Below are 25,847 nucleotides of genomic sequence, written 5' to 3' on the forward strand. Positions count from 1 at the left end.
GGAAATTGGACACTTGGTTCGGAAAAAGAGGGAGATATACAATAAATATAAGCGGCAGGGAGTAAATGAGGTTCTTGAGGAATATAAAGAATGTAAAAGGAATCTTAAAAAGGAAATTAGAAAAGCGAAATAAAGATATGAGGCTGCTTTGGCAAGTAATGTAAAAGTAAACCCCAAGGGGTTCTACAGATATGTCAATAGCAAAAGGATAGTGAGGGATAAAATTGGTCCATTAGAGAGTCAGAGTGGACAGCTATGTGCTGAGCCGGAAGAAATGGGGGAGATATTAAACAATTTATTTTCTTCGGTATTTACCGAGGAGAAGGATATTGAATTATGTGAGGTAAGCGAAACAAGTAGAGTAGTGATGGAAATTAGGAGGATTAAAGAAGAGGAGGTACGGACACTTTTGACGAATATAAAAGTGGATAAGTCTCCAGGTCCTGATAGGATATTCCCTAGGACATTGAGGGAAGTTAGTGCAGAAATAGCAGGGGCTATGACGGAAATATTTCAAACGTCATTAGAAACAGGGATGGTGCCGGAAGATTGGCGCATTGCGCATGTTGTGCCTTTATTTAAAAAAGGTTCTAAAAGTAAACCTAGCAATTATAGACCTATTAGTTTGACGTCTGTGGTGGGAAAATTAATGGAAAAGATACTTAGGGACAATATATATAATTATTTGGATAATCAAGGCCTGATTAGAAACAGTCAACATGGATTTGTGCCTGGAAGGTCATGTTTGACTAATCTTCTTGAATTTTTTGAAGAGGTTACCAGGGAAATTGATAAGGGCAAGGCTGTGGATGTTGTCTATATGGACTTCAGTAAGGCATTTGACAAGGTTCCACATGGAAGGTTGATTAAGAAGGTTAAATCGTTGGGTATTAATAGTGAGGTTGCAAGATGGATTCAACAATGGCTGAATGGGAGATACCAGAGGGTAACGGTTGACAATTGTATGTCAGGTTGGAGGCCAGTGTCTAGTGGAGTGCCCCAAGGATCTGTGTTGGGTCCACTGTTGTTTGTCATTTACATTAATGATCTGGATGATGGTGTGGCAAATTGGATTAGTAAATATGCAGATGATACTAAGATAGGTGGAGTAGTTGATAGTGAGGTAGATTTTCAAAGTCTACAGAGAGACTTGGGCCTTTTGGAAGGTGGGCTGAAAGATGGCAGATGGAGTTTAATGCTGATAAGTGTGAGGTGCTGCATTTTGGTAGGACAAATCAAAATAGGACGTACAGGGTAAATGGTAGGGAATTGAGGAATGCAGTGGATCAGAGGGATCTGGGAATAACTGTGCATTGTTCCCTGAAGGTGGAATCTCATGTGGATAGGGTGGTGAAGAAGGCGTTTGGTATGCTTGCCTTTATAAATCAGAGCATCGAGTATAGAAGTTGGGATGTAATGTTGAAATTGTACAGGGCATTGGTGAGGCCAAATCTGGAGTATGGTGTGCAGTTCTGGTCGCCAAATTATAGGAAGGATGTCGACAAAATGGAGAGGGTACAGAGGAGATTTACTAGAATGTTGCCTGGGTTTCAGCACTTAGGCTACAGAGAGAGGTTGAACAGGTTGGGTCTTTATTCTTTGGAGCGTAGAAGGTTGAGGGGGGACTTGATAGAGGTTTTTAAAATTTTGAGAGGGACGGACAGAGTTGACGTGGGTAGGCTTTTCCCTTTGAGAGTGGGGAAGATTCCAACAAGGGGACATAGCTTCAGAATTGAGGGACAAAGGTTTAGGGGTAACATGAGGGGGAACTTCTTTACTCAGAGGGTTGTGGCTGTATGGAATGGGCTTCCGGTGGAAGTGGTGGAGGCTGGCTCGATTTTATTATTTAAGAGTAAATTGGATAGGTATATGGATAGGAGGGGATTGGAGGGTTATGGTCTGAGTGCAGGTAGATGAGACTAGGTCAGGGAGAATGGTCGGCGTGGACTGGTAGGGCCGGACAGGCCTGTTTCCATGCTGTAGTTATATGTTATATGTTGTTATATATAATCATTTCCATACCCTTGCATAACTCGTTGATTTTCATTAATCTTGAATGCATTTGTGGATGACAATAGACAATAGGTACAGGAGGAGGCCATTCGGCCCTTCGAGCCAGCACCGCCATTCAATGTGATCATGGCTGATCATTCTCAATCAGTACCCCGTTCCTGCCTTCTCCCCATACCCCCTGACTCCGCTATCCTTAAGAGCTCTATCTAGCTCTCTCTTGAATGCATTCAGAGAATTGGCCTCCACTGCCTTCTGAGGCAGAGAATTCCACAGATTCACAACTCTCTGACTGAAAATTTTTTTCCTCATCTCAATTCTAAATGGCCTACCCCTTATTCTTAAACTGTGGCCCCTTGTTCTGGACTCCCCCAACATTGGGAACATGTTTCCTGCCTCTAACGTGTCCAACCCCTTAATAATCTTATATGTTTCGATAAGATCTCCTCTCATCCTTCTAAATTCCAGTGTATACAAGCCTAGTCGCTCCAGTCTTTCAACATATGACAGTCCCGCCATTCCGGGACTGGATAACTCACCATTGCTCTCTTCTCATATCTGTTCCTTCCTGTCGCTTTGGTGACTTTACAATAATATTATGCTTACGTTTCCATGGTGATGTGTCCAGGTTCGCCCTGAAATGATTGCACTGGCAGTAACATGTATACCAGGTAGAGGGATTTGTTTTGATGGGCGGATGGTTGGATAAAGGCCAGAGATGAAAAGTCAAGACGAGTGAGAAAAGGACAGAAGGGACACGAATTGTAAATTCTGAGGAAGGATGTTGAGAACATGAGACTCTCGGACCAGAGGGCACAGCCTCAGAATAAAAGGACGTACCTTCAGAATAGAGATGAGGAATAATCTCTTTAACCAGAGGGTGGTGAATCTGTGGAATTCATTGCCACATTCAGCTGTGGAGGCCATGTCATTGGGTACTTTTAAAGTGGAGTTTGACAGATTCTTGATTAGGATGTCAGAGGTCACGGGGTGAAGGCAGGAGAGTGGGGTTGAGAAGGAAAAATAGATCAGCCATGATCAAATGGGCTGAATGGCTTAATTCTGCTCCTATGTCTAATGGTCACAGGTGGAAGGGGACGGATTGCCTCTCTCTGGTTTCTCGGCTGTGTCTAACGTTTTGAGTTAATGTTTTTCAGGATCCTGCAGTGCTGGAACCAGTTGAAGCTGTCCCTAAAACCGCCCAGTGTGCGTTGCTGGATCACGGTGAGTTCCCTTGTACGCAAAGCAGGTGTCAGTGGTAGCCTTGAGTTGTGACAGAGCTTCCTCCATCACCAGAGGGACTGAGCCGTGAACAAATGACGACCACGCAGGCTTGGAGCGCAACTACGAGTGATCACCCTCGTGGTTTCTTGTATTCCTTCAGGAGAAGGAGAAGACGAGAAGAGCATGGATGGGCTGGAAATGGAGGGATGTAGATCTTGTGATGGGTGTAAGGAACGAGCTGCTGGAGGAGGTAGTTGAGGCGGGGACAATCGCAACAATTGGACAGGTACATGGATAGGACAGATTTGGAAGGATATGGGCCGAACGCTGGCAGCTGGTACTAATGCAGGTGGGACATGTTGGTCGGTGTGGGCAAGTTGGGCCGAAGGGCCTGTTTCCATGCTGCATGACTCTATGACACTCTCTATGACTCTATGTGCAGGCAGAGGAGATTAGTCGAACTAGGCGTTATGCTCAGCACAGACATTTGGCTTGACAGGTCTGTTCCTGTGCTGCAGTGTTCCACGTGTAAGAAAGAACTGCAGAAGCTGGTTTATGAATAAATGAATGAATGAATAAGTTTATTGGCCAAGTATGTGCATATACAAGGAATGTGCCTTAGTGCTCCGCTCACAAATGACAACACAAACATATAGTTAACAATTAAGAATAAAGCATAACCACATCAAAACAATAAGGATACAACATTACGGTCTAAACATGTGGGTGAAAATAAACCAGAGCAAAAAAGAGACTACAGACTTTGGTTATTGAGTAGAACTACCACTCGTGGAAAAAAAGCTGTTTTTATGTCTGGCTGTGGCTGCTTTGACAGTCTGGAGTCGACTTCCAGAGGGAAGTGCTTCAAAGAGTTTGAGGCCAGGGTGAGAGGGGTCGCTTCCTGGCCCTTGCAGTGTACAGTTCATCAATGGGGGAAGGTTGCAGCCAACAACCTTCTCAGCTGATCGAACGATCCGTTGCAATCCGTTTATACATTCAAGAGAGAGCTAGATAGAGCTCTTAAGGATAGCAGAGTCAGGGGGTATGGGGAGAAGGCAGGAACGGAGTACTGATTGAGAATGATCAGCCATGATCACATTGAATGGCGGTGCTGGCACAAAGGGCCGAATGGCCTCCTCCTGCACCTATTGTCTATTGTATAAGGACGATGGACACAAAATGCTGGAGTAACTCAGCGGGTCAGACAGCATCTCTGGGGGAAAGGAATAGGTGAGGTTTCGCATCTGAAGACGGGTTCCTACCCCATTCCTTTTCTCCAGAGATGCTGCCTGACCTGCTGAGGTGTTCTATGTTCTGTGAATTTCCTTTCTCTTTTTGAAGGAGGAGTTGCAGCCAGGACCTCCCATCCAGTTCCCAGCAATTCTCGCCGAGGAAGTGATTTGTCACGTCGGAAGATTCCTGGCATTTTCCGATGGGCAGGTCCACGTCACCTTCTGCAACGGCGTTAGACTGAACACAACCTGGGACTTTGGGGCCCGGCAGAGGAGAGAGCAGAAGACTATCTCCCAGGTCAGTTGGTCAATGCAGTTAGCTGTTGTAGAATTCCTCAGAACAGCCTCTCAGCACGAAAGAGAACATAGCATTGGGTTCACCCAGCATTGTGCAGTGCTATTTGTACCTGGTCTGTAAATTCAGGCCTCTGTATTCAGGAACAAATAATACACAAGGTTCCGGAACGTTCCCCAACGTGGATAATGAAAGGCCTAGAAAGAGTGGAAGGTAGACACAAAAAGCTGGAGTAACTCAGCGGGTCAGGCAGCATCTCTGGGGAGAAAGAGTGGGTGACGTTTCGGGTCGAGACCCTTCTTCAGACTGATGTCGGGAGTGGGCGGGACAGAGATAGAATGTAGTCGGAGACAGTAAGACTGGTGGGAGAACTGGGAAGGGGGGGTGATGGAGAGAGAGGGAAAGCAAGGCCAACTTGATTTTAGAGAAGTCAATGTTCAAACCGCTGGTGTGTAAGCTACCCAAGTGAAATATGAGGTGCTGTTCCTCCAATTTGTGCTGGGCCTCACTCTGACAGTGGAGGAGGCCCAGGACAGAAAGGTCAGTGCGGGAATGGGAGGGGGAGTTGAAGTGCTGAGCCACGGGGAGATCAGGTAGGTTAAAGCTGACTGAGCGGAGGTGTTCAGTGAAACGATCGCCGAGCCTGCGCTTGGTCTCGCCGATGTAGAGAAGTTGACACCTGGTACAGCGGATATAGTAGATGAGGTTGGAGGACGTGCAGGTGAACCTCTGCCTCACCTGGAAAGACTGTTGGAGTCCTTGGATTGGGAGGTAAAGGGGCAGGTGTTGCATCTCCTGTGGTTGCAGGGGAAAGTACCTGGGGAAGGGGTGGTTTGGGTGGGAAGGGACGAGTTGACCAGGGAGTTGCGGAGGGAACGGTCTCTGCGGTGAGCAGAAATGGGTGGAGATGGAAAGATGTGGCTGGTGGGGGGATCCCGATGGAGGTGGCGAAAGCGTTGGAGGATTATATAGCTGTATGCGACGGCTGATGGGGTGGAAGGTGAGGACAAGAGGGACTCTATCCTTGTTATGAATGGGCGGAGGGGGAAGCATGACCGGAGCTGCGGGATATCGAGGAGGCCCTAGTGTGAGCCTCATCTATAATGGAAGGGAGGAACCCCCGTTTTCTAAAGAATGAGGACATCTCCGGTGATCTAGTATGGAAAACCTCATCCTGGGCGTAGACGGAGGAATTGGGAGTAGGGGATAAAGTCTTTACAGGAAGCAGGGTGGGAAGAAGTGTAGTCCAGATAGCTGTTGGAGTCAGTGGGTTTGTAGTAGATGTCGGTCAATAGTCTGTCTCCTGTGATGGAGACGGTGAGACCCAGAAATGGTAGGGAGATGTCGGAGATGGTCCAAGTGAATTTGAGTGCAGGATGGAAATTAGTGGTGAAGTTGATGAGGTCAGTGAGTTCTGCATGGGTGCAGGAGGCAGCACTAGGATGGAGTGGATATGGGAAAGATAGTTCCAGTAATGGGAGAATCTAGAACCAGAGGGAGAACATGTAAATTCCACAGAGTCAGCACCCGTAGTCAGGATCAAACGTGGGTCTCTGGCGCTGTGAACCAGCAACTCTACTGCTGCACCACTATGCCGCTTATAATTATGTAATAAAATATCATTGCGGATTGGCAAAGCCTCAATGCTTCAATCATTCAATGGTAGGTGCCATCGTTAAAGGACAAGGCTTACATTCTTGAGCATGTTAAAGGGACATCCCTGACACAGGCAGCCATCATTGCAAAGCGGCAAAGTGGTTGATAGAGACACAAGAAGCTGCAGATGCCGGTTAACAAAACAAAAAAAGACACAAAGCGTTGGAGTAACTCAGTGGTTTAGGCAGCATCTCTGAAGAACATGGAGAGGTGACGTTTCATGTCGGGACCGAAGAGACGTCACCTATCCATGTTCTCCAGAAGTGGCTTGATAATTAAGATCAAGAGTCAGAAGTGTTTAATTGCCATCTGCAGTGGTAATGGAGCAATGGAAAGTGTGGGGAAGCAGCAAGCAATGATCGTGCAGCAGAGAGTGCAATTCCTGCTGCTTTGGTTCCGATAACCAGGGTGGGGAGTTATTATAGCAAGTGTTCAACGTGGACGCCACTGGTTTATATTGGAAACACATGCTGGAAGGAAGGCAGGAACAGACTGCTTCAGGCCACAGACCAGCAAAATGAGAGACTGGCGCTACTTGTGGAGTTACCGCAGGAAATTGCAAACGTAAACCGCGGCTTATTTAGTATTCTGCTTGGGTAGCTTACATCCCAATGATATGAGCATTTGAATTCTCCAATTTTAGGTTGCCAACCAACAAAGTGCCCCTCTCCCTCCCCCTATTTGCCCTGTGCCTCGTCTAGATAGGCAACCATTTCAGTAACTTGTTTAGGTTCTTGTTTGGGCGGCACGGTGGTGCAGCGGTAGAGTTGCTGCCTCACGGCACCAGCGACCCGGGTTCCATCCTGACAACAAGTGCTGTCTGTTCAGTGTTTGTACGTTCTCCTTGTGACCACATGGGTTTTCCCCAGGTGCTCTGGTTTCTTCCCACACTCTAAAAACATGCAGGTTTGTAGGTTAATTGGCTTCTGTAAATTGCACCACGTTTGTAGGATAGAACTAGTGTAGGGGGGATCATTAGCCAACACTGCCTCGGTGGGCCGAAGGGCCTGTGTCCACGCTGTATCCCTAAACTAAACTAAACCATTTCTCCCATAACCCCCCCCCTTTTCCTCTTTTCCCCTGTCATCTTTCAACTACATCCATTCCTCTGACTTCACATTTTTACGTCTCTTGTCTCCTTATCTCACAGTGGAGAATGTTTCACCTTCAGCCTCTGTCCACCCACCTATCATCAATTGAACATCCCCTCACCTGTGTCCACCTATCACTTGCCAGACTTTGTCCACCCTCCCCCCGCCCATCCCCCATCTCCATTCCAAATTTCTTCCCTTGCCCCCCCCCCCACCACCACCACCACCACAAACAGTCTGAAGAAGCGTCCCAACTCATAACGTCACCTGTCCGTGTTCTCCACAGATGCTGCCTGACCTGCTGAGTTACTCCCAGCCCTTTTTGTGTCTCTTGTTTGTTATCTGTTCCTTGGACTCCGAAAGGAATTTGGAATGCATCTCTTCCTGCAAGTCCGACAGAACAGTTTGGATGACGTTAGCCTTTTTTATTTGTTTGAAGTTGATTCGTGAGCCATTTTGTTCCTCAGCTGGAGAGATGCAGAGCTTCCAAGAATTTGCCAATCAAGTTTGTGTTGTTTCTTGATAATGCCACGGGGATCCTGCATCTTTGGGTGACATCCATTCGAACGCCGAGGTTGCATATTTGCACACGATAGCTGTTCTCCAGCCAATGATTGAAGGTGGAGTTGCTCTTTTTAAGCATACCTCCTCCGTAATCCATTTCCTCAATCGCCTGGCATTGATATTGGTTTAGTACTGTCACATGTGCTGAGATACATCAAGTCAAGTCAATTTGTCACATACATATACAAGATGTGCAATGAAATGAAAGTGGCAACGCCTGCGGATTGTGCTAAAACTACAAACAGGATAGAATTATTTTTTTTAAACACAAAAAATAAGTTAATACAATAAATTAAATTAAATTAGTCCCTGGTGATCTGAGAGTTAACAGTGGCCTGGTGGCCTGTGGGAAGAAACTCCGTCTCATCCTCTCTGTTTTCACAGCGTGACAGCGGAGGCGTTTGCCTGACCGTAGCAGCTGGAACAGTCTGTTGCTGGGGTGGTAGGGGTCCCCCATAATGTTGCTGGCTCTGGATCTGCACCTCCTGATGTATAGGTCCTGCAGGGGGGCGAGTGTAGTTCCCATGGTGCGTTCAGCCGAACGCACTACTCTCTGCAGGGCCTTCCTGTCTTGGGCAGAGCTGTTCCCAAACCAGATTGTGATGTTCCCGGACAAGATGCTTTCTACAGCCCCAGAGTAGAAGCACTGAAGGATCCTCAGTGAGACTCTAAATTTCCTCAACTGTCTGAGGTTGTAAAGGCGCTGCCTTGCCTTACTCACCAGTGCGGCAATGTGTGTTGTCCTTGTCAGATCCTTTGTGATGTGGATTCCCAGGTATTTAAAGCTGCTCACCCTAACCACAGTAACCCCATTTATCTCCAGTGGCGTGTACGTCCTCGGATGTTGAGCCCTTCTAAAGTCCACAATCAGCTCCTTAGTTTTTTTGACATTCAAGAGGAGGCTGTTGTCCTGACACCAGAGTGCCAGATCAGCCACCTCCTCCCGATAGGCCTTCTCATCGTTGTCGGAGATCCGGCCCACCACCACAGTGTCATCAGCAAACTTGATGATGGAGTTTGAGCTGAACCTGGCCACACAGTCATGTGTGTACAGGGAGTACAGTAGGAGGCTGACGCAAGCCATGGGGGGGGGGATCCTGTGTTCAGGGTGAGGGGGCTAGCTTGATGTCATTATCAGGTTGATGCCATTACATGTTCTCCAGAGATGCTGCCTGACCCGCTGAGTTACACCAGCACTTTGTGTTCTATGCAGCTCCTTGTGTCTACATTCTCTACATCAGAGGGTGAAGGCGAGATTGGTGAAGCAAAGTACAGCAAAGATTTACGAGGATGTTGCCAGGATTTGAGAGCCTGAGCTATGGGGAGAGGTGGGGCTGGCTAGGATTTTATTTTTTGGAGCACAAGAGACAGGGGTAATCTTACAGAGCTGTACAAAATCATGAGGGGAATAGATAGGATAAATGCAGAGAATCTTTCGTCCAGAAACAAGGAACTTGATGCAGGTTTACAAAAAAGACTAGCTTGCCATGCCATTCAGTATGATCATGGCTGACCTGTCTAGGCCCACGTGTCTTCTGTGCCGATTCCTCGTAGCCCTCATTTCCCTGATCTTTCAAAATCGTATCTATGCCCTCCTTAAATAGATCCGCCACCGATCTCGCCTTCACCCTCTGAAGTAGAGAATGTAGACACAAGGAGCTGCATAGAACACAAAGTGCTGGAGTAACTCAGCGGGTCAGGCAGCATGTCTGGAGAACATGGATAGGTGACGTTTCACAGAGTGCTGGAGTAACTCAGCGGGTCAGGCAGCATCTCTGGAGAACATGGATAGGTGACGTTTCACAGAGTGCTGGAGTAACTCAGCGGGTCAGGCAGCATCTCTGGAGAACATGGATAGGCGACTTTTTGGGTCGGGACACTTCTCTCAGACTGATTGGGCAACGGGCGTGGGGGGGAGGGAAGCGTAGAGATGAGGGTTTCGTGGTAGCACAGTTAAACTAAACCTTTCTGAAGTTACACAGAGGTTCCCTCAACTTATTTCATAAGCAAGATAATTATAACACCATCCTTTACTGTCGTATGTGAGATCCGTTGATGCACAGAGACAGAGTAGACTGTTGAACTGTACATGCCCATTGAATATATGCAGGAGACTGACAGTCCTAAACTACTATCTACCGCACGGGTGATCTACCCATGCTCAGACTTTGCTGGCTTTACCTTGCACTAAACGTTATTCCCTTATCATGTACGCCGATCAGCCAAAACATTATGACCACTCACAGGCGAAGTGAATAACATTGATTATCTTGTTACAATGGCACCTGTCAAGGGGTGGGATATATTAGGCAGCAAGTGAACGGTCAGTTCTTGAAGTTGATGTGTTGGATGCAGGAGAAATGGGCAGGAGTAAAGACCTGAGCAACTTTGACAAGGGCCACATTGTAATGGCCAGACGACTGGGTCAGAGCATCTCTGAAACGGCAAGGCTTGTGGGGTGCTCCCGGTCAGCAGTGGTGAGTACCTACCGACAGTGGGCCAAGGTGGGACAAACCACAAACCGGCAACAGACAGGGTGTTGGGCGCCCAAGGCTCATCGATGCGCGAGGGCAACGAAGGCTATCCCGTCTGGTCCGAACCGACAGAAGGTCGACTGTGGCACAAGTCACAGAAAATGTTAATGGTGGTCACGGGAGGAATGTGTCACAATACACAGTGCATCGCACCCTGCTGCGAATGGGGCTGCACACGGAGGACCAACAGCATATTAGGCAGGTGGACATAATGTTTTGGCTCATCAGGTCATAATGTTTTGGCTGATCGGTGTATCTGAACACTGTAATGGGTCGATTGTCATCATGTATATCTTTCCGCTGACTGGTTAGCACGCAACAAAAGCTTTTCACTGTACCTCGTTACACGTGACAATAAACTAAACAGAACAGTCCCCAATTCACTCTCTTCCTCTCTCCGCAGGGGATTCCCTTGATCTCACCCGTGGCTCTCGGTGAAACACAAGCTGACATGATGCCTGCTCGGTACCAATTATTGTTTCCAGACGGATCCTCCCAATCGGTTCAAATGCATTCTGCTGGAAGCTTCGAGAGGTAGGAGCTGGTCACGTGTAACGAGGTACAGTGAAAATGCTTGCCCTCATTGCCTCTGCCTCCACCGTGTGGACAAACACATGTAGTGGGAGTTGGTCACCCCATCCTTGGAGACACACGTTGCTGCTTTACAGCGAATGCAGCGCCGGAGACTCAGGTTCGATCCTGACTACGGGTGTTGCACTGTAAGGAGTTTGTACGGTCTCCCCGTGACCTGCGTGGGTTTTCTCCGAGATCTTCGGTTTCCTCCCACACTCCAAAGACGTACAGGTATGTAGGTTAATTGGCTGGGTAAATGTAAAAATTGTCCCTAGTGGCTGTAGGATAGTGTTAATGTGCGGGGATCACTGGGCGGCACGGACTTGGAGGGCCGAAAAGGCCTGTTTCCGGCTGTATATATATGATGATGATGAAGGGACGCAAGGGATTATAAAAGGACTGGACAAGCTAGGTGCAGGAAAAATGTTCCCAATGTTGGGGGAGTCCGGAACCAGGGGCCACACAGTCTAAGAATAAAGGGGAGGCCGTTTAAAACTGAGGTGAGAAGAAACTTTTTCACCCAGAGAGTTGTGAATTTGTGGAATTCTCTGCCACTGAAGGCGGTGGAGGCCAATTCACGCGATGAATTTAAAAGAGAGTTAGATAGAGTTCTTGGGGCTAGCGGAATCAAGGGATATGGGAAGAAGGCAGGCACGGGTTACTGATTGTGGATGATCAGCCATGATCACAATGAATGGCGGTGCTGGCTCAAAGGGCCGATTGGCCTCCTCCTGCACCTATTTTCTATGTTTCTGCGGGTGCTGGTTTCGAAAAAGGTTGAAATACATGTGCTCAATCACTTACTTGTCCGCCAAGGCCTGCTGAATCTCTCCATTGCTAACCATTTTAACTCCCTTCCCCTTCCCACACTGGCCTTTCAGTCCTGGGCCTTCCCCATTCATTGCCAGAGTGAGGCCACAAGGAAACTGGAGGGACAGCACCTTATATTCCACATGGACAGTTTGCAACCCAGCGGTATGAACATTGAATGCTCTAATTGTACGTAACTACAAACCACTTCCCCTTTCCTTCTTCCCACACAATGACAGCTGGACTCACCCCTATTACTCCCTTCCCCCAACCCTTCCACCTATATTACTTCCTCCAGCTTCGTAGTTCGCAACTCTTCAATCACTTTGTCTCACGCCTTTGTACCCATTCCATTTGCACCCTTCCATATCTCGTTCCCTCTCCCCAGACAGAAAATGTTAATGGTGGTCACGGGAGGAATGGTCTGAAGAAGGTCGAGTTGCAGGTAGATCGGGTGGTCAAAAAGGCTTTTGGCACATTGGCCTTCATCAGCCAGAGTATTGAGTGGACAAGTTGGGAGGTCATGTTATGATGGGAGGTATAAGATGTTGGCGAGGCAACATTTACAATCACAATCACAATAATACTTTATTAGCCAAGTATGTTTTGCAACATATGAGGAACTTCATTTGCCAGACAGTCATTGTGTTCAGTTCTGGGCATCGTGTTATAGGAAAGATGTTGTCAAACTGGAAAGGGTACAGAGAGGATTTATGAGGATGTTGCCAGGACTAGAGGGTCTGAGCTATAGGGAGAGGTTGAGTAGGCTGAGACTCTATTCCTTGGAGCGCAGGTAGATGAGGGGTGATCTTATAGAGGTGTATAAGATCATGAGAGGAAGAGAATGGGTAGATGCACAGTCTCTTGCCCAGAGTCGGGGACATATAAAATTATGAAAGGACTGGACAGGCTAGATGCGGGAGTGGTGTTCCCAATGTTGGGCGAGTCTGGAACCAGGGGCCACAGTCTTGGAATAAAGGGGAGGCCCTTTAAAGCTGAAGTGAGAAGGAACTTTTTCACCCAGAGAGTTGTGACAGTGGGTGGCGGTGCTGGCTCGAAGGGCCAAATGGCCTCCTGCACCTATTTTCTATGAATGGAGGACCAAAGGACATAGGTTTACGGTGAAGTGGAAAAAGATGTAATAGGAATCTGAGGGGTAACTATTTGGGAAAGAGTGGGAGGAAATCTGGAGAAATCCCACGTGGTCACATACAGAATGTACAAACTCTGTGCAGATAGCACCCATAGATAGCATTGATCGAACCCAGGTGTCTGGTGCTGGAAGGCAGCAACTCTACCATTGCATCACCACGCAATGGTCCTTTCATTCTTTGACACTATACTATTTCTCTTGGTTACCTCCGTATCAAAATATCTGTGAATATCTAAGGTTGGCACCTTGGGAATGGTTGCTTCGAACAACCGTGGGCGGCTCAACTGACTCGGGCCCTCCCCAGAGGTCTCCCAGCTCCCTGGAACTGCAGCTGGGTCCCATGGAGTTAGCACCAAAACGCAAGGAGAAGGAAACTCTGTTTGGACCAGGTTCTAAGTGGTGTTAATCAGTGGCATTGTGCTTGTGGATAATTGCTCTCTCCCTGCCTGGTGTAGATACGTTACTGCAGCAACGCAATGGTGCCGACATGTGTGTGAGAAAACGCAGGACCTGCCCAGTCAACAGGCCAGCGGACAGGAGGACAACTGGTGAGGAATTTGCTCAGTGACCTTTCGGGCGACTGTAACACACCTAACAAAATCTGTCACAATGCTCTATCCGATAAGCACCTGCCCTCGAGTTATAGAACAGAACAGCATCAATATCCCGACCGATGAACAGCTCTGCCCAAGACTGCAAGAAATCGCAGGGAGTTGTGGATGTAGCCAAGTCCATCACACGCACCACACTCCCCATCATTGACTCCATCTACATTTCACGCTACCTCTGGAAAGCAGCCAACATCATCAGTCTTGTCCCAGCCCCGGTCATTCCTTCTTCTCCCCGCTCCCGTCCGGCAGAAGGTACAGAAGCTTGAAAGCGCGCACCACCAGACTCAGGAACAGCTTCTTCCCCTCTGTAATCAGGCTTCTGAACTGTCCTTCCATAAGCTAGGGCACTGTCCAATTCACCTCTACCCCATTGTGGACATTGGACTTTGTCTCTGGAACTGATGCGCTACAATGCTGAGAACTATATTCTGCACTTTGTATCTCCCCCTTTGCTCTAGCTACTGTACTTGAGTTTGACTTGGTTGTGTCCATGTATGGTATTATCTCACCTGTTTGCAACACAAAGCTTTTCACTGTACCTCAGTACACATGACTATAATAAAACCTAGCCTAACAACTGAACAACATCAGTCTGAAGAAGGGTCTCGACCCGAAACACCACCCATTCCTTCTCTCCCGAGGTGCTGCCTGACCCGCTGAGTTACTCCTGCATTTCGTGTCTACCTTCAACTGAAGCCAAGAAGTGCGATTCATCACATTGATTCAAGTTAGGTGCCTTTTTATAATTTCCCCACCTCCCCCTTCTGAAATGCTAATAGGTTTTCCTGTTCAGATAAGGGGAGCGTTGAATGCTAAAAAAAAAGATGTAGATTCTGGGAATCTGAAATGAAGGCAGGCATTAGTGGAAGCACTCAGCAGGTCAGACAGCACCCAGTGGCAAGAGAAACACCAGGCATCTTAATATTCTGGTGAAAGACCCTGAAACATTATCTCGGTTTCCCTATCTACAGATGTTGCCTAACCTGCTGAATGTTTCCAGCGCATTCAGTTGTATTTCAGTGTACCCTGACCCGTAATCGAGTGGGGTAGATCGGTCTCGCCGTGTTAATCTGCCAATTCTACATGTCACGCAGTCAAAGACTTTCCTTGTATCTCACGAGCTTCTGTATTTCCCAGGTCTGTCATATCGGAACTTCAAAAGATCCAGAGGTTTAACTGTATCCTTTTTTATATATTCGTTGGTGAAGTCCGGCTTTGAGGCTGTAGATTTATTTGACCAGCAGAAGGATCTTCCTCCATTGAGCAAAGCACATAGTGCTGGAGGAACTCAGCAGGTCCCGACTCGCCACAGCACCCATTCCTTCCCTCCAGAGATGCTGCCTGTCCCGCTGAGTTACGCCAGCATTTCGTGTCTATCTTCGGTGTAAACCAGCATCTGCAGTTCCTGCCTACACATTTCGTCGGTGGGGGGGTCAGGCAACATTTCGGGTCGGAACTCTTCTTCAGTCTGATGAAGTGGGGGGGGGGGGGGGGAGCAATGCTGGGAAAGAAGGGGTGGGTGGAGGGTCCCATTTACTCAATTACGTAGAAACATAGGTGCAGGAGGAGACCATTCGGCCCTTCAAGCCAGCACGCCATTCATTGTGATCATGGCTGATCATCCACAATCAGTAACCCGTGCCTGCTTTCTCCCCATATCCCTTGATTCCACTAGCCCCTAGAGCTCTATCTAACTCTCTTTTAAATTCATCCAGTGATTTGGCCTCCACTGCCCTCTGTGGCAGAGAATTCCACAAATTCACAACTCTCTGGGTGAAAAAGTTCCTTCTCACCTCAGTTTTAAATGGCCTCCCCTTTATTCTAAGACTGTGTGGCCCCTGGTTCTGGACTCCCCAACATTGGGAACATTTTTCCTGCATCTAGCTTGTCCAGTCCTTTAAATAATTTTATATGTCTCTATAAGGTCCCCTCTCATCCTTCTAAACTCCAGTGAATACAAGCCTACCTGCCTCAATTACTTCTTCTGGCCTTGTCTGTGGTCTCTGGGCTTTCCTTAACGCTCGTGCCTGCAGTTCTGCTGGAGAACTCCAAGTATCTAAAGCCCAAGCCCCCATCGCCCGCCGTTCCTGCACTTCAGCCCCCCACGGAGACCACCGACCTGCCCCCAGGAGACGACGGCTGGAGCGTGGAGATGGCACTGCAAAGGACCGGCAGGGCCATCCAAGATATCGAGCTGCTGCTGGAGGCAAACCAAAGAGCACGGACTGGAAAATTAAATGAGAGAGGCGAAGGGTCGGGCACGCTCGGGGAAACACAGGAGTGGAGTGGATAACAGGTCAGTGGCGCAGCAGGCGATGGATGTGAGGAAGGCCAGATCAAAGATCTAACGTGGGGGGAGAAAAAAACACAGAGTGCTGGAGTAACTCAGCGGGTCAGGCAGCATCTCTGGAGAACATGGATGGGTGACGTTTCACAGAGTGAGTGCTGGAGTAACAAGGCAGGCCAGGCAGCATCTCTGGAGAACATGGATAGGGGACTTCTCCAGCCGGGACCCTTCTTCAGATACAAAACGTCACCTATCCATGTTCTCCAGAGATGCTGCCTGACCCGCTGAGTTACTCCAGCACTCTGTGTAAACGTCACCTATCCATGTTCTCCAGAGATGCTGCCTGACCCGCTGAGTTACTCCAGCACTCTGTGAAACGTCACCCATTCCTTCTCTCCAGAGATGCTGCCTGACCCGCTGAGTTACTCCGGCACTTTGTGTCTTTCTTTGGTGAGCCAGCGCCTGCCGTTCCTTGTTCTCTACAGTGGGGTTGCATTGGTGTCTGGGGCAATGGCAGGTTGCACGGCCCAGAGCTGTATTCCCGTGGGAGTGCCGCCCTGTCTTCCCATGGCAAGGCAGACCCCACGGTCATTTCCAGTAAGGGCGAGGGGGCGATCTCCCTCTGCCTCCCTGGCCCTCTGCTTCACCATCAACCCGCCTCACTTTACATAGATATCCGGTGAGATTCACAAGCAGCTTCCTACCACAGGAACAACTCCTCCCTGATCCTAGGAAGCTCCGACACGCTGACGTGAATGAGGCCCCTCACCGTCGCTGGTAATGGGCACCAGATGGTGGGTGTTTTGCTCAGACCTCCCCCTGCTTCTGAGCAGTAGCGTGGCAAGTAATCACGGCAGCTGCTTTAACACAGTGGCTCTCCCCTGACGTCGCCCCAATGCAATTAATGATCAGTCGAAGGTATTTATTCACAAAGTGCTGGAGTAACTCAGCAGGTCAGGCAGCATCTCGGGAGAGAAGGAATGGGTGACGTTTCTTCAGGACTGAAGAAGGGTCTCGACCCGAGACGTCACCCATTCCTTCTCTCCTGAGATGCTGCCTGACCTGCTGAGTTACTCCAGCACTCTGTGAATAAATACCTTCGATTTGTACCAGCATCTGCAGTTATTTTCTTATACTACTTAATGATCAGTCGAGTGCTGGAAGGTGTCTGCATTTATTCCTCACTGCTCCAGTGGGAAGTGGGATTTTATATTAGCTTGAAAGAGCCTGTCAGTTCTCATCAATGTGATGAATGATTCCATCTTGCATAACCCTGCCCGTGTGTTGCTAAACCTTCCCATCTCTGGAAGATAATTGTGGAATCCCCTTCTCCAGTAAATGATTCCATCTTGATGAATGATTCCATCTTGCACAACCCTGCCCGTGTGTTGCTAAACCTTCCCATCTCTGGAAGATAATTGTGGAATCCCCTTCTCCAGTAAATGGAGCAGGAGGAATTTCAAAGGGACTTTCCTCCTTAAGAATATTCGTTTTAGTTTAGAGACGCAGCATGGAAGATGGCCCTTCGCCCCACTGTTGAGTCCAACGCTGACCATTGATCACCAGTTCACACTAGCTCTACGTTATCCAACTTTTGCACCCACTCCCTGCACACTGAGGGCAATTTACAGGGGGCCGATTAGCCTATGAACCCGCACTTCTCTGCGATGTGAGCATCCCACGCGGTCGCAGGGAGAACGTGCAAACTCTACACAGACAGCACCCCGGGGTCAGGATGGAACCCGGGTCTCCGGCGCTGTGAGGCAACAACACTACCGCCGCGCTACTGTGCCGCCCTTTGTTCAGCGAGTTAACTAAGGATGAAATATGCGTTTGCTTGTTCGTTCTAAGTGCCTCTACCAGCCGCGCCACTGTGCTGCCTTCCTTGTTGCTTCACAAGGGTGGAGGCTGCCCTTCAGAATAACATGTTGCATGTGAGTGGTTTGCGACTTGGAACAAGATGTGTAATGTAAATGCTTGTGGTCTCGGGCGCTCTGAGAACATGTTGCCTCCAAGCGGCTGGGACATATTAGTGGGAGTAAAACACATGTTTTTGATGTTGCGCTCACTGTATCATGCACAGTTCTGTCTAATGATCTGACCTGGGGTTTATTTATTGTATAATTTGCACTGCCCCATTCCTCACGGTGAATAAAGTATGGGAGTAATTTGTTCCAAATCATTTACTGTGATGGTGAGACGCAGAATTCAGCTGCAATCTTTGTTTTGCCATCAACAATCACAGCTTGAACACACAGTGTGGTTTGGGCCTTTAAAGCAGAAGGAGAATTTGTTTTGGTTGTATGTGATATGTGCTCTGTTGCTGGAAATGCCAGCATAACATTGGTTCCATCCAACACAGCATAACATTGGATCCATCCAACACAGCATCCATCCTCCACTTTACCTAATAACCATCCACATATCCTTCACATTTGTTATCTTGTGATTAACTAAGCTTCCTCTTTAAACACGTCAGTCATATTTGTTCAGTTCATTGTATGAGCATCTTTCCACTAAATTCATAAAGACATTGTTTTTTAGTTTACTTTAGTCTATTGTCACATGTACCGAGGTACAGTGAAAAGCTTTTTGTTGCGTGCTAATCTGTCAACAGGAAGACTATACATGATTACAATCGAGCCACCCACAGTGTATAGGTACAGGATAAAGGGAATTAGTGCGAGGTAAAGCCCGATTAAAGATAGTCCAAGGGTCTCCAATGAAGTAGATAGTAGGTCCCACTCTATAGTTAGAATGGTTCAGTTGCCCGAATACAGCTGGGAAGAAACTGTCCCTGAATCTGGAGGTGTGCGTTTTCACACTTCTGTACCTCTTGCCCGATGGGGGAGGGGAGAAGGGGAGAAGGGGGAGTGACCGGGGTGAGACTGGCCCTTGATCATGCTGAGGCAGCGTGAGGTGTAAATGGACTCAATGGCAGAGAGACGTGGTCTGCGTCCACAATTATGGGGCTGTTCCCAAACCATGCTGCATTTTCTCTTGATCATTGTTAGGGATCTGCACTGTGCAAATGTTAGACCCCGCTCAAGCCTGGCCGACCCCTAATTCATCGATTCAGTGCCGCCAAGGCATCGGGCCTTTAAGTGAGAAAATAAGAAGTTGCATGTCGCCTTAGGCCAAGATCAGACAGGGCCTTTGAGGAATATAAGGAAAGGAAGAAAGAACGAAAGCAGGCGATTAGAAGGGCCGAAAGATGCCACAAAATGGCTTTGGTAAGTCCGATTTTCTTTGAATCCCACGGCTTTAAACCTGCATTTTAAAAAAAACAAGAGGATAACCTGGGAGAAGGTAAGACCACTCAAGGATAATGAATGGAATTTACGCTTGGAGTCCAGTACTAAACGAGTACTCTGCATCTGTATTCACCTTGGAGAAGGACATGGAGATCAGTATTGAGAATAGTAAAATGCAAAGGGCAGTTTGAGATTAAGAAGGAGGAGATGTCGGGGATCTTGAAGAGCATTAAGGTGGATACTTTACTTTATTCACAAAATGCTGGAGTAACTTAGCAGGTCAGGCAGCATCTCGGGAGAGAAGGAATGGGTGACGTTTCGGGTCGGGACCCTTTTTCAGACTGATGTCAGGGGGGCGGGACAAAGGAAGGATATAGGTGGAGACAGGAAGATAGAGGGAGATCTGGGAAGGAGGAGGGGAAGGGAGGGACAGAGGAACTATCTAAACTTCGACGAGAGTTTAGCAACATGCTCTCTCGCTGCTCCCCCTCTGTGATTTCTCCTGCCCTCCGTCTGAAGAAGGGTCTCAACCCGAAACGTCACCCATTCCTTCTCTCCCGAGATGATTCAATGGTGCTGTTCCTCCAATTTCCGGTGGGCCTCACTATGGCACTGGAGGAGCCCCATGACAGAAAGGTCAGACTGGGAGTGGGAGAGGGAGTTGAAGTGCTCAGCCACCGGGAGATCAAGTTGGTTAAGGCGGACCGAGCGAAGGTGTTGAGCGAAACGATCGCCGAGCCTGCGTTTGGTTTCGCCGATGCTCTTAATCCAGGTAGCATTCTGGTAAACCTTCTCTGCACCCTCTCTACCGCCATGCCACCCTTTGCTCCAGATTCCAGTATCTGCAGTCTTGCATGTCCCCATGTCTAATTTTCACAATCAATCAATCAATCAATCACAATAATACTTTATTAGCCAAGTACGTTTTGCAACATACGAGGAACTTCATTTGCTGTACAGTCATAACAATAAAAAGCAACAGGACACACAAAATACATTTTAACATGAACATCCACCTCAGTGACTCCTCACTGTGATGGAAGGCGAAAAAAAGTTCAATCTCTCCCTTCTTTGTCCTCCCGCGGTCGGGGGCCTCTAACCTTCCGTTGACGGGACGATCTTGACTCCCGTAGCCGGCGGTGGGCGTTCCTCGTCGGGGCGATCAACCTCCTTCATCAGGGGGGGGATCTCAGCTCCCCCGCGCTAGGTGATCTACCCCGGGTCGGGGCTTGTTGAAACCTTCTGCGACTTTTGGAGCTCCCGACCGGTCTCAACCCGAGACTGTGAGCCGTTTGATGTTAAAGTCCGCAGGCCATGGTTGGAGTGTCGATCCCAGGCAAGGGATCGCAGGCTCCGGTGGTAAGTTCACGCCCCGCGGGGGCTCAAAGTCAGTCCCAGGTAAGGCTGCCAGCTCCACGATGTCAGGCCGTAGAGCGACCAGAGATACGACCCGCAAAACAATCGCATCTCCGGCAAGAGATTGAAAAAAAGTTTTGTTTTTCTTTAAGCCGATACTGAGTATTTTCTAACTTTTTCTAATCCATTCCCAGCTTCCTGCTCCCTATTGCATGCCAATTTTAAAAGTTCAAATAATTAGCCAATTCTATTTTAAATAAGATCTGAGTTCCTGCCTCCCTGTGGTAAACCATCGCATGGTCTAATGAATGTTGCCCGTTCTCGACTCCCTGTTAATTGGGAATGATGCCTCCTTTTTATTAAATCATCTCCTGATGAAAATAAAACCCTGCTGGCCCTGGCAAAGGTTGTACTCATGTGTGACACAGTGGCTCAGCGGTAGAGTTGCTGCCCCACAGCGCCAGAGACCTGGTTTCGATCCTGACTACAAGTGCTGTCTGTGCGGAGTTTGCACCTTCTCCCTATGACTCCAGTTTCCACCCACACTCCAAACACGTGCAGGTTTGCAGGTTAATTATCTTTGGTAAATTGTCCCTAGCGTGTGTAGGTCTTTCCGCTGACTGGATTGCACATAACAAAAAAAGCTTTACAGTGTATTTTGGTACATGTAACAATAGTAAATATTGTCCCTAGTGGGTGTAGGATAGTGTTAATGTGCGGGGATCACTGGGCGGCACGGACTTGGAGGGCCGAAAAGGCCTGTTTCCGGCTGTATATATATGATATGATATGATATGATAAACTGAACTAGACCGGTGCATATCTTTTGTGTGCCTTGTCCAGGTTAAGACAAAAAGATGCAAATACCGATTCAGATAAGGAAGGAAAACGACTGAAATGTAAAGTCTGAGGGAGGGATAGTGGATGAAAGAGAACTGGGGAGGTAAGATAAAAGGAAAATTGGGGACAGAGTCGGGAGAGGTGGGAGATGAGTGGATGGAGGAGGGGAGGGGGAAGATAATGGGTGAGGGGGTGTTGGGAGAAAGATGTGCACAGAGGTGGGTGGAATGAATCTGTCAGATCAAGGACCATTCTGTTTTCTCTCCACCCACAGATGCTGCCTGACCGAGTAAGTGTTTCCAGCACTTTCTGTTTTGGATTTCGGGATTTATACATCTGCGGGTTTTGTCACCGGGCGATCACACTGGCACCGTCAGGTCTTGTGCCATGAATTCTGTGCAAGAGACCAAGCCTGAGGCAGTGCTTCAGTGCAACACTTCACCTCACGCTGCCTTGACAAGGCCACCAGTATAATCAAGGATCGGTCTCGTGGTCTGAAGAAGGGTCTCAACCCAAAATGCCACCCATTCCTTCTCTCCAAAGATGCTGCATGACCCGTTGAGTTACTCCAGCATTTTGTGTCTACCTTCGGTTTAAACCAGCATCTGCTGTTCCTTCCTACACACCAGACTCACCCCGGTCACTCCCTCTTCTCCCCTCTCCCATCAGGCAAGAGGTACAGAAATGTGAAAACGCACACCTCCAGATTCAGGGACGGTTTCTTCCCGGCTGTTATCAGGCAACTGAGCCATCCTACCACCAACTAGAGAGCGGTCCTGACCTCCCACCTACCTCACTGAAGACCCTCGGACTATCTGAATTGGACTTTACTGGCTTTACCTTGCACTAAACGTTATTCCTTTTGTCCTGTATCTGTACAGTGTGGACGGCTCGATTGTAATCACGTATAGTCTTTCCGCTGACTGGATAGCATGCAACAAAAAAGTTTTTCATCGTACCCGGGTACACGTGACAATAAACTAAACTAAAATAAAATCAATAGCGTATCAATAGAGATTCCTAGTCAATGCAACAGTGCCAAACCATCAAGGATTTGGACCTTTGTAGATGAAGTTCCATACCAGAGTGCCTGGATTGCACTCTCAGCAAGGAAGTGAGAGATCTCATTGGAATTAACTGGACACGAAGGAAGATTTAATTCACTGCTCAGTCTGCATGCTGATGATTGTATCTTGGCCGCTGCTGTTCTTTAGTTGCAACCGTGGCAGAGAGGACTTTATAGTTTAGTTTATTTTATCGTTACAGTGAAATGCTTTTTTGTTGCCTCTTCAATAGACAATAGATAATAGGTGCAGGAGGAGGCCATTCGGCCCTTCGAGCCAGCACCGCCATTCAATGTGATCAGGGCTGATCATTCTCAATCAGTACCCCGTTCCTGCCTTCTCCCCATACCCCCTGACTCCGCTATCCTTAAGAGCTCTATCCAGCTCTCTCTTCAATGCATTCAGAGAATTGGCCTCCACTGCCTTCTGAGGCGGAGAATTCCACAGATTCACAACTCTCTGACTGAAAACTACAGGTTTATTACGGTACGATGCACTTTATTCATCCCCGGAGGGAAAATGGTCTGGCAGAACAGTCACAACGCACAACAACGTGAAATTAAAATGAAAAGTAAATTAAAAGTGCAAAGAAAGGACAAGCGACTGTTGTCTGACTGCCATGTGCACAGCGCCTTTACCGGAACAAACAAACAAACACAGACTTATCCCCTGGGCAGAGGATTCTAAACTAGTGCCCTCCCCCTCCCCCTCCCACAGCGGGTCCCCCTTTGTTCTCCCACCGTCCCTCACGGCGATCCTCCATATGTTGAAAGACTGGAGCGACTAGGCTTGTATACACTGGAATTTAGAAGGATGAGAGGGGATCTTATCGAAACATATAAGATTATTAAGGGGTTGGACAGGTTAGAGGCAGGAAACATGTTCCCCTGTGTTGGGGGAGTCCAGAACCAGGGGCCACAGTTTAAGAATAAGGGGTAGGCCATTTAGAACGGAGATGAGGAAAAACTTTTTCAGTTAGAGAGTTGTGAATCTGTGGAATTCTCTGCCTCAGAAGGCAGTGGAGGCCAATTCTCTGAATGCATTCAAGAGAGAGTTAGATAGAGCTCTTAAAGATAGCGGAGTCAGTGGGTATGGGGAGAAGGCAGGAACGGGGTACTGATTGAGAATGATCAGCCATGATCACATTGAATGGGGTGCTGGCTCGAAGGGCCGAATGGCCTCCTCCTGCACCTATTGTCTATTGTCTTCCCCTTCCTCCCTCACACTCATCGACCACCGAGGTTCCCGTTGTCGCTGAGGCCCCACCACCGCCTACGTCGAGGCTCATGCTGCTGCCGCCGAGACTCCCATCGCCGTGCCGCTGAGGGTCCTTCGGCCCAGAGAGGCCTCACCGCCTGGCTTCTCCGCAGTACCCTGGGAGGCCTGTGGGGCGAGTCCGGGAGCTTGTACCACGATACAGTTCTTTTGCAAGCTAGGCAAACATCAGATAACACTATACATAAATACAACCAAGTAAAACTCAAGTACAGTAGGTAGAGCAAAGGGGAAGGTACAGAGTTCGGAATAGAGTTCTCAGCATTGTAGCGCACCAGTTCCAGAGACAGAGTCCAATGTCCGCAATGGGGTAGAGGTGAATCGGACAGTGCCCTAGCTTATGGAAGGACCGTTCAGAAGCCTGATAACTCAGGGGAAGAGGCTGTTCCTGAGTCTGGTGGTGCACGCTTTCAAGCTCCTGTACTTTCTGCCGGACGGGAGTGGGGAGAAGAAGGAATGACTGGGGTGGGACAAGTCTTTGATGATGTCGGCTGCTTTTCCGAGGCAGCGTGAAGTGTAGATGGAGTCAATTGCTTTGGACATTCTCAAGGTTGTGGGGCGGCACAGTGGCGCAGAGGTAGAGTTGCTGCCTTACAGCACCAGAGACCTGAGTTCTACCCTGACTACGGGTGCTGGCCGTATGGAACTTTTACGTTCTCCCTGTGACCGCGTGGATTTCCCTCGGTTTCCTTCCACACTCTAGACGTGCAGGTATTTTAGGTGAATTGGCTTCAGTAAAAATTGTAAATTCTCTCCAGTGTAGGATAGTGCTGGTGCTCGAGGCAATAGCTGGTCAGCATGCACTCGATGGGCCGATGGGTCTGTTTCCACACTCTCTAAAGTCTGAAGTCTAAAGAAATGTCATAGAGTCACAAAGCGTGGAAACAGGCCCTTCGACCCAACCAACCAACCAACCAATATGTCCCATCTACATTAGTCCACCTGCTTTTGTTTGGCCCATAGTTAGGAAAAGGGGACATACAATGAGATCTGGGTGTCCTAGTGCATCAGTCACTGAAAGGAAGCATGCAGGTACAGCAGGCAGTGAAAAAAGCCAATGGAATGTTGGCCTTCATAACAAGAGGAGTTGAGTATAGGAGCAAAGAGGTCCTTCTGCAGTTGTACAGGGCCCTAGTGAGACCGCACCTGGAGTACTGTGTGCAGTTTTGGTCTCCAAATTTGAGGAAGGATATTCTTGCTATTGAGGGCGTGCAGCGTAGGTTTACTAAGTTAATTCCCGGAATGGCGGGACTGTCATATGTTGAAAGACTGGAGCGACTAGGCTTGTATACACTGGAATTTAGAAGGATGAGAGGGAATCTTATCGAAACATATAAGATTATTAAGGGTTTGGACACGTTAGAGGCAGGAAACATGTTTCCAATGTTGGGGGAGTCCAGAACCAGGGGCTATAGTTTAAAAATAAGGGGTAGGCCATTTGGAACAGAGATGAGGAAAAACTTTTTCAGTCAGAGAGTTGTAAATCTGTGGAATTCTCTGCCTCAGAAGGCAGTGGAGGCCAATTCTCTGAATGCATTCACGAGAGAGCCAGATAGAGCTCTTAAGGATAGCGGAGTCAGGGGGTATGGGGTGAAGGCAGGAACGGGGTACTGATTGAGAATGATCAACCATGATCACATTGAATGGTGGTGCTGGCTTGAAGGGCCGAATGGCCTACTCCTGCACCTATTGTCTATCCCTCTACACCTGTCCTATCCATGTACCTGTCTAATTGTTTCTTAAACATTGCAATAGGTCCTGCCTCAACTACCTCCTCTGGCAGCTCGTTCCACGACCTACCACCCATTGTGTGGAGAAAGTAACCTCTCGGATTCCTATTAAATCTTTCCCCCTTCACCTTAAACCTATGCTCTCTGGTTCTCGATTCCCCTACTCTGGGCAAGAGACTCTGTGCAATCTACCTGATCTATTCCTCTCACGATTTTATACACCTCTATAAGATCACCCCTCATCCTCCTGCGTTCCAAGGATTACTCAGCCTGCTCAACCGCTCCCTA

The 25,847-nt window shown here is 48.2% G+C and overlaps 1 protein-coding gene across 3 annotated transcripts in view; it reads left to right on the forward strand.

Annotated features, from left to right (window-relative positions):
• c3h5orf34 (chromosome 3 C5orf34 homolog) overlaps positions 1 to 18,199 on the forward strand; it is a 44,987-nt gene extending 26,788 nt beyond the window's left edge. Inside the window, exons 7-13 of one of the 3 annotated variants that reach the window (XM_078396823.1) lie at positions 3,168 to 3,234; positions 4,576 to 4,764; positions 11,010 to 11,140; positions 13,598 to 13,690; positions 14,891 to 14,931; positions 15,787 to 16,049; positions 17,537 to 18,199. In XM_078396823.1, coding sequence (XP_078252949.1) covers positions 3,168 to 3,234; positions 4,576 to 4,764; positions 11,010 to 11,140; positions 13,598 to 13,690; positions 14,891 to 14,931; positions 15,787 to 16,046 — 781 coding nt within the window. In that variant the 3' untranslated portion in view covers positions 16,047 to 16,049; positions 17,537 to 18,199. Of the gene's footprint in view, positions 1 to 3,167; positions 3,235 to 4,575; positions 4,765 to 11,009; positions 11,141 to 13,597; positions 13,691 to 14,890; positions 14,932 to 15,786; positions 16,122 to 17,536 lie in introns of those variants that run through there. The other 2 variants (XM_078396822.1, XM_078396824.1) reach the window with 2 other exon arrangements.
• The last annotated feature ends 7,648 nt before the right edge of the window (positions 18,200 to 25,847 follow it).

This window comes from Rhinoraja longicauda, chromosome 3 (assembly GCF_053455715.1).
Source record: "Rhinoraja longicauda isolate Sanriku21f chromosome 3, sRhiLon1.1, whole genome shotgun sequence".
Lineage (NCBI taxonomy): Eukaryota > Metazoa > Chordata > Chondrichthyes > Rajiformes > Arhynchobatidae > Rhinoraja > Rhinoraja longicauda.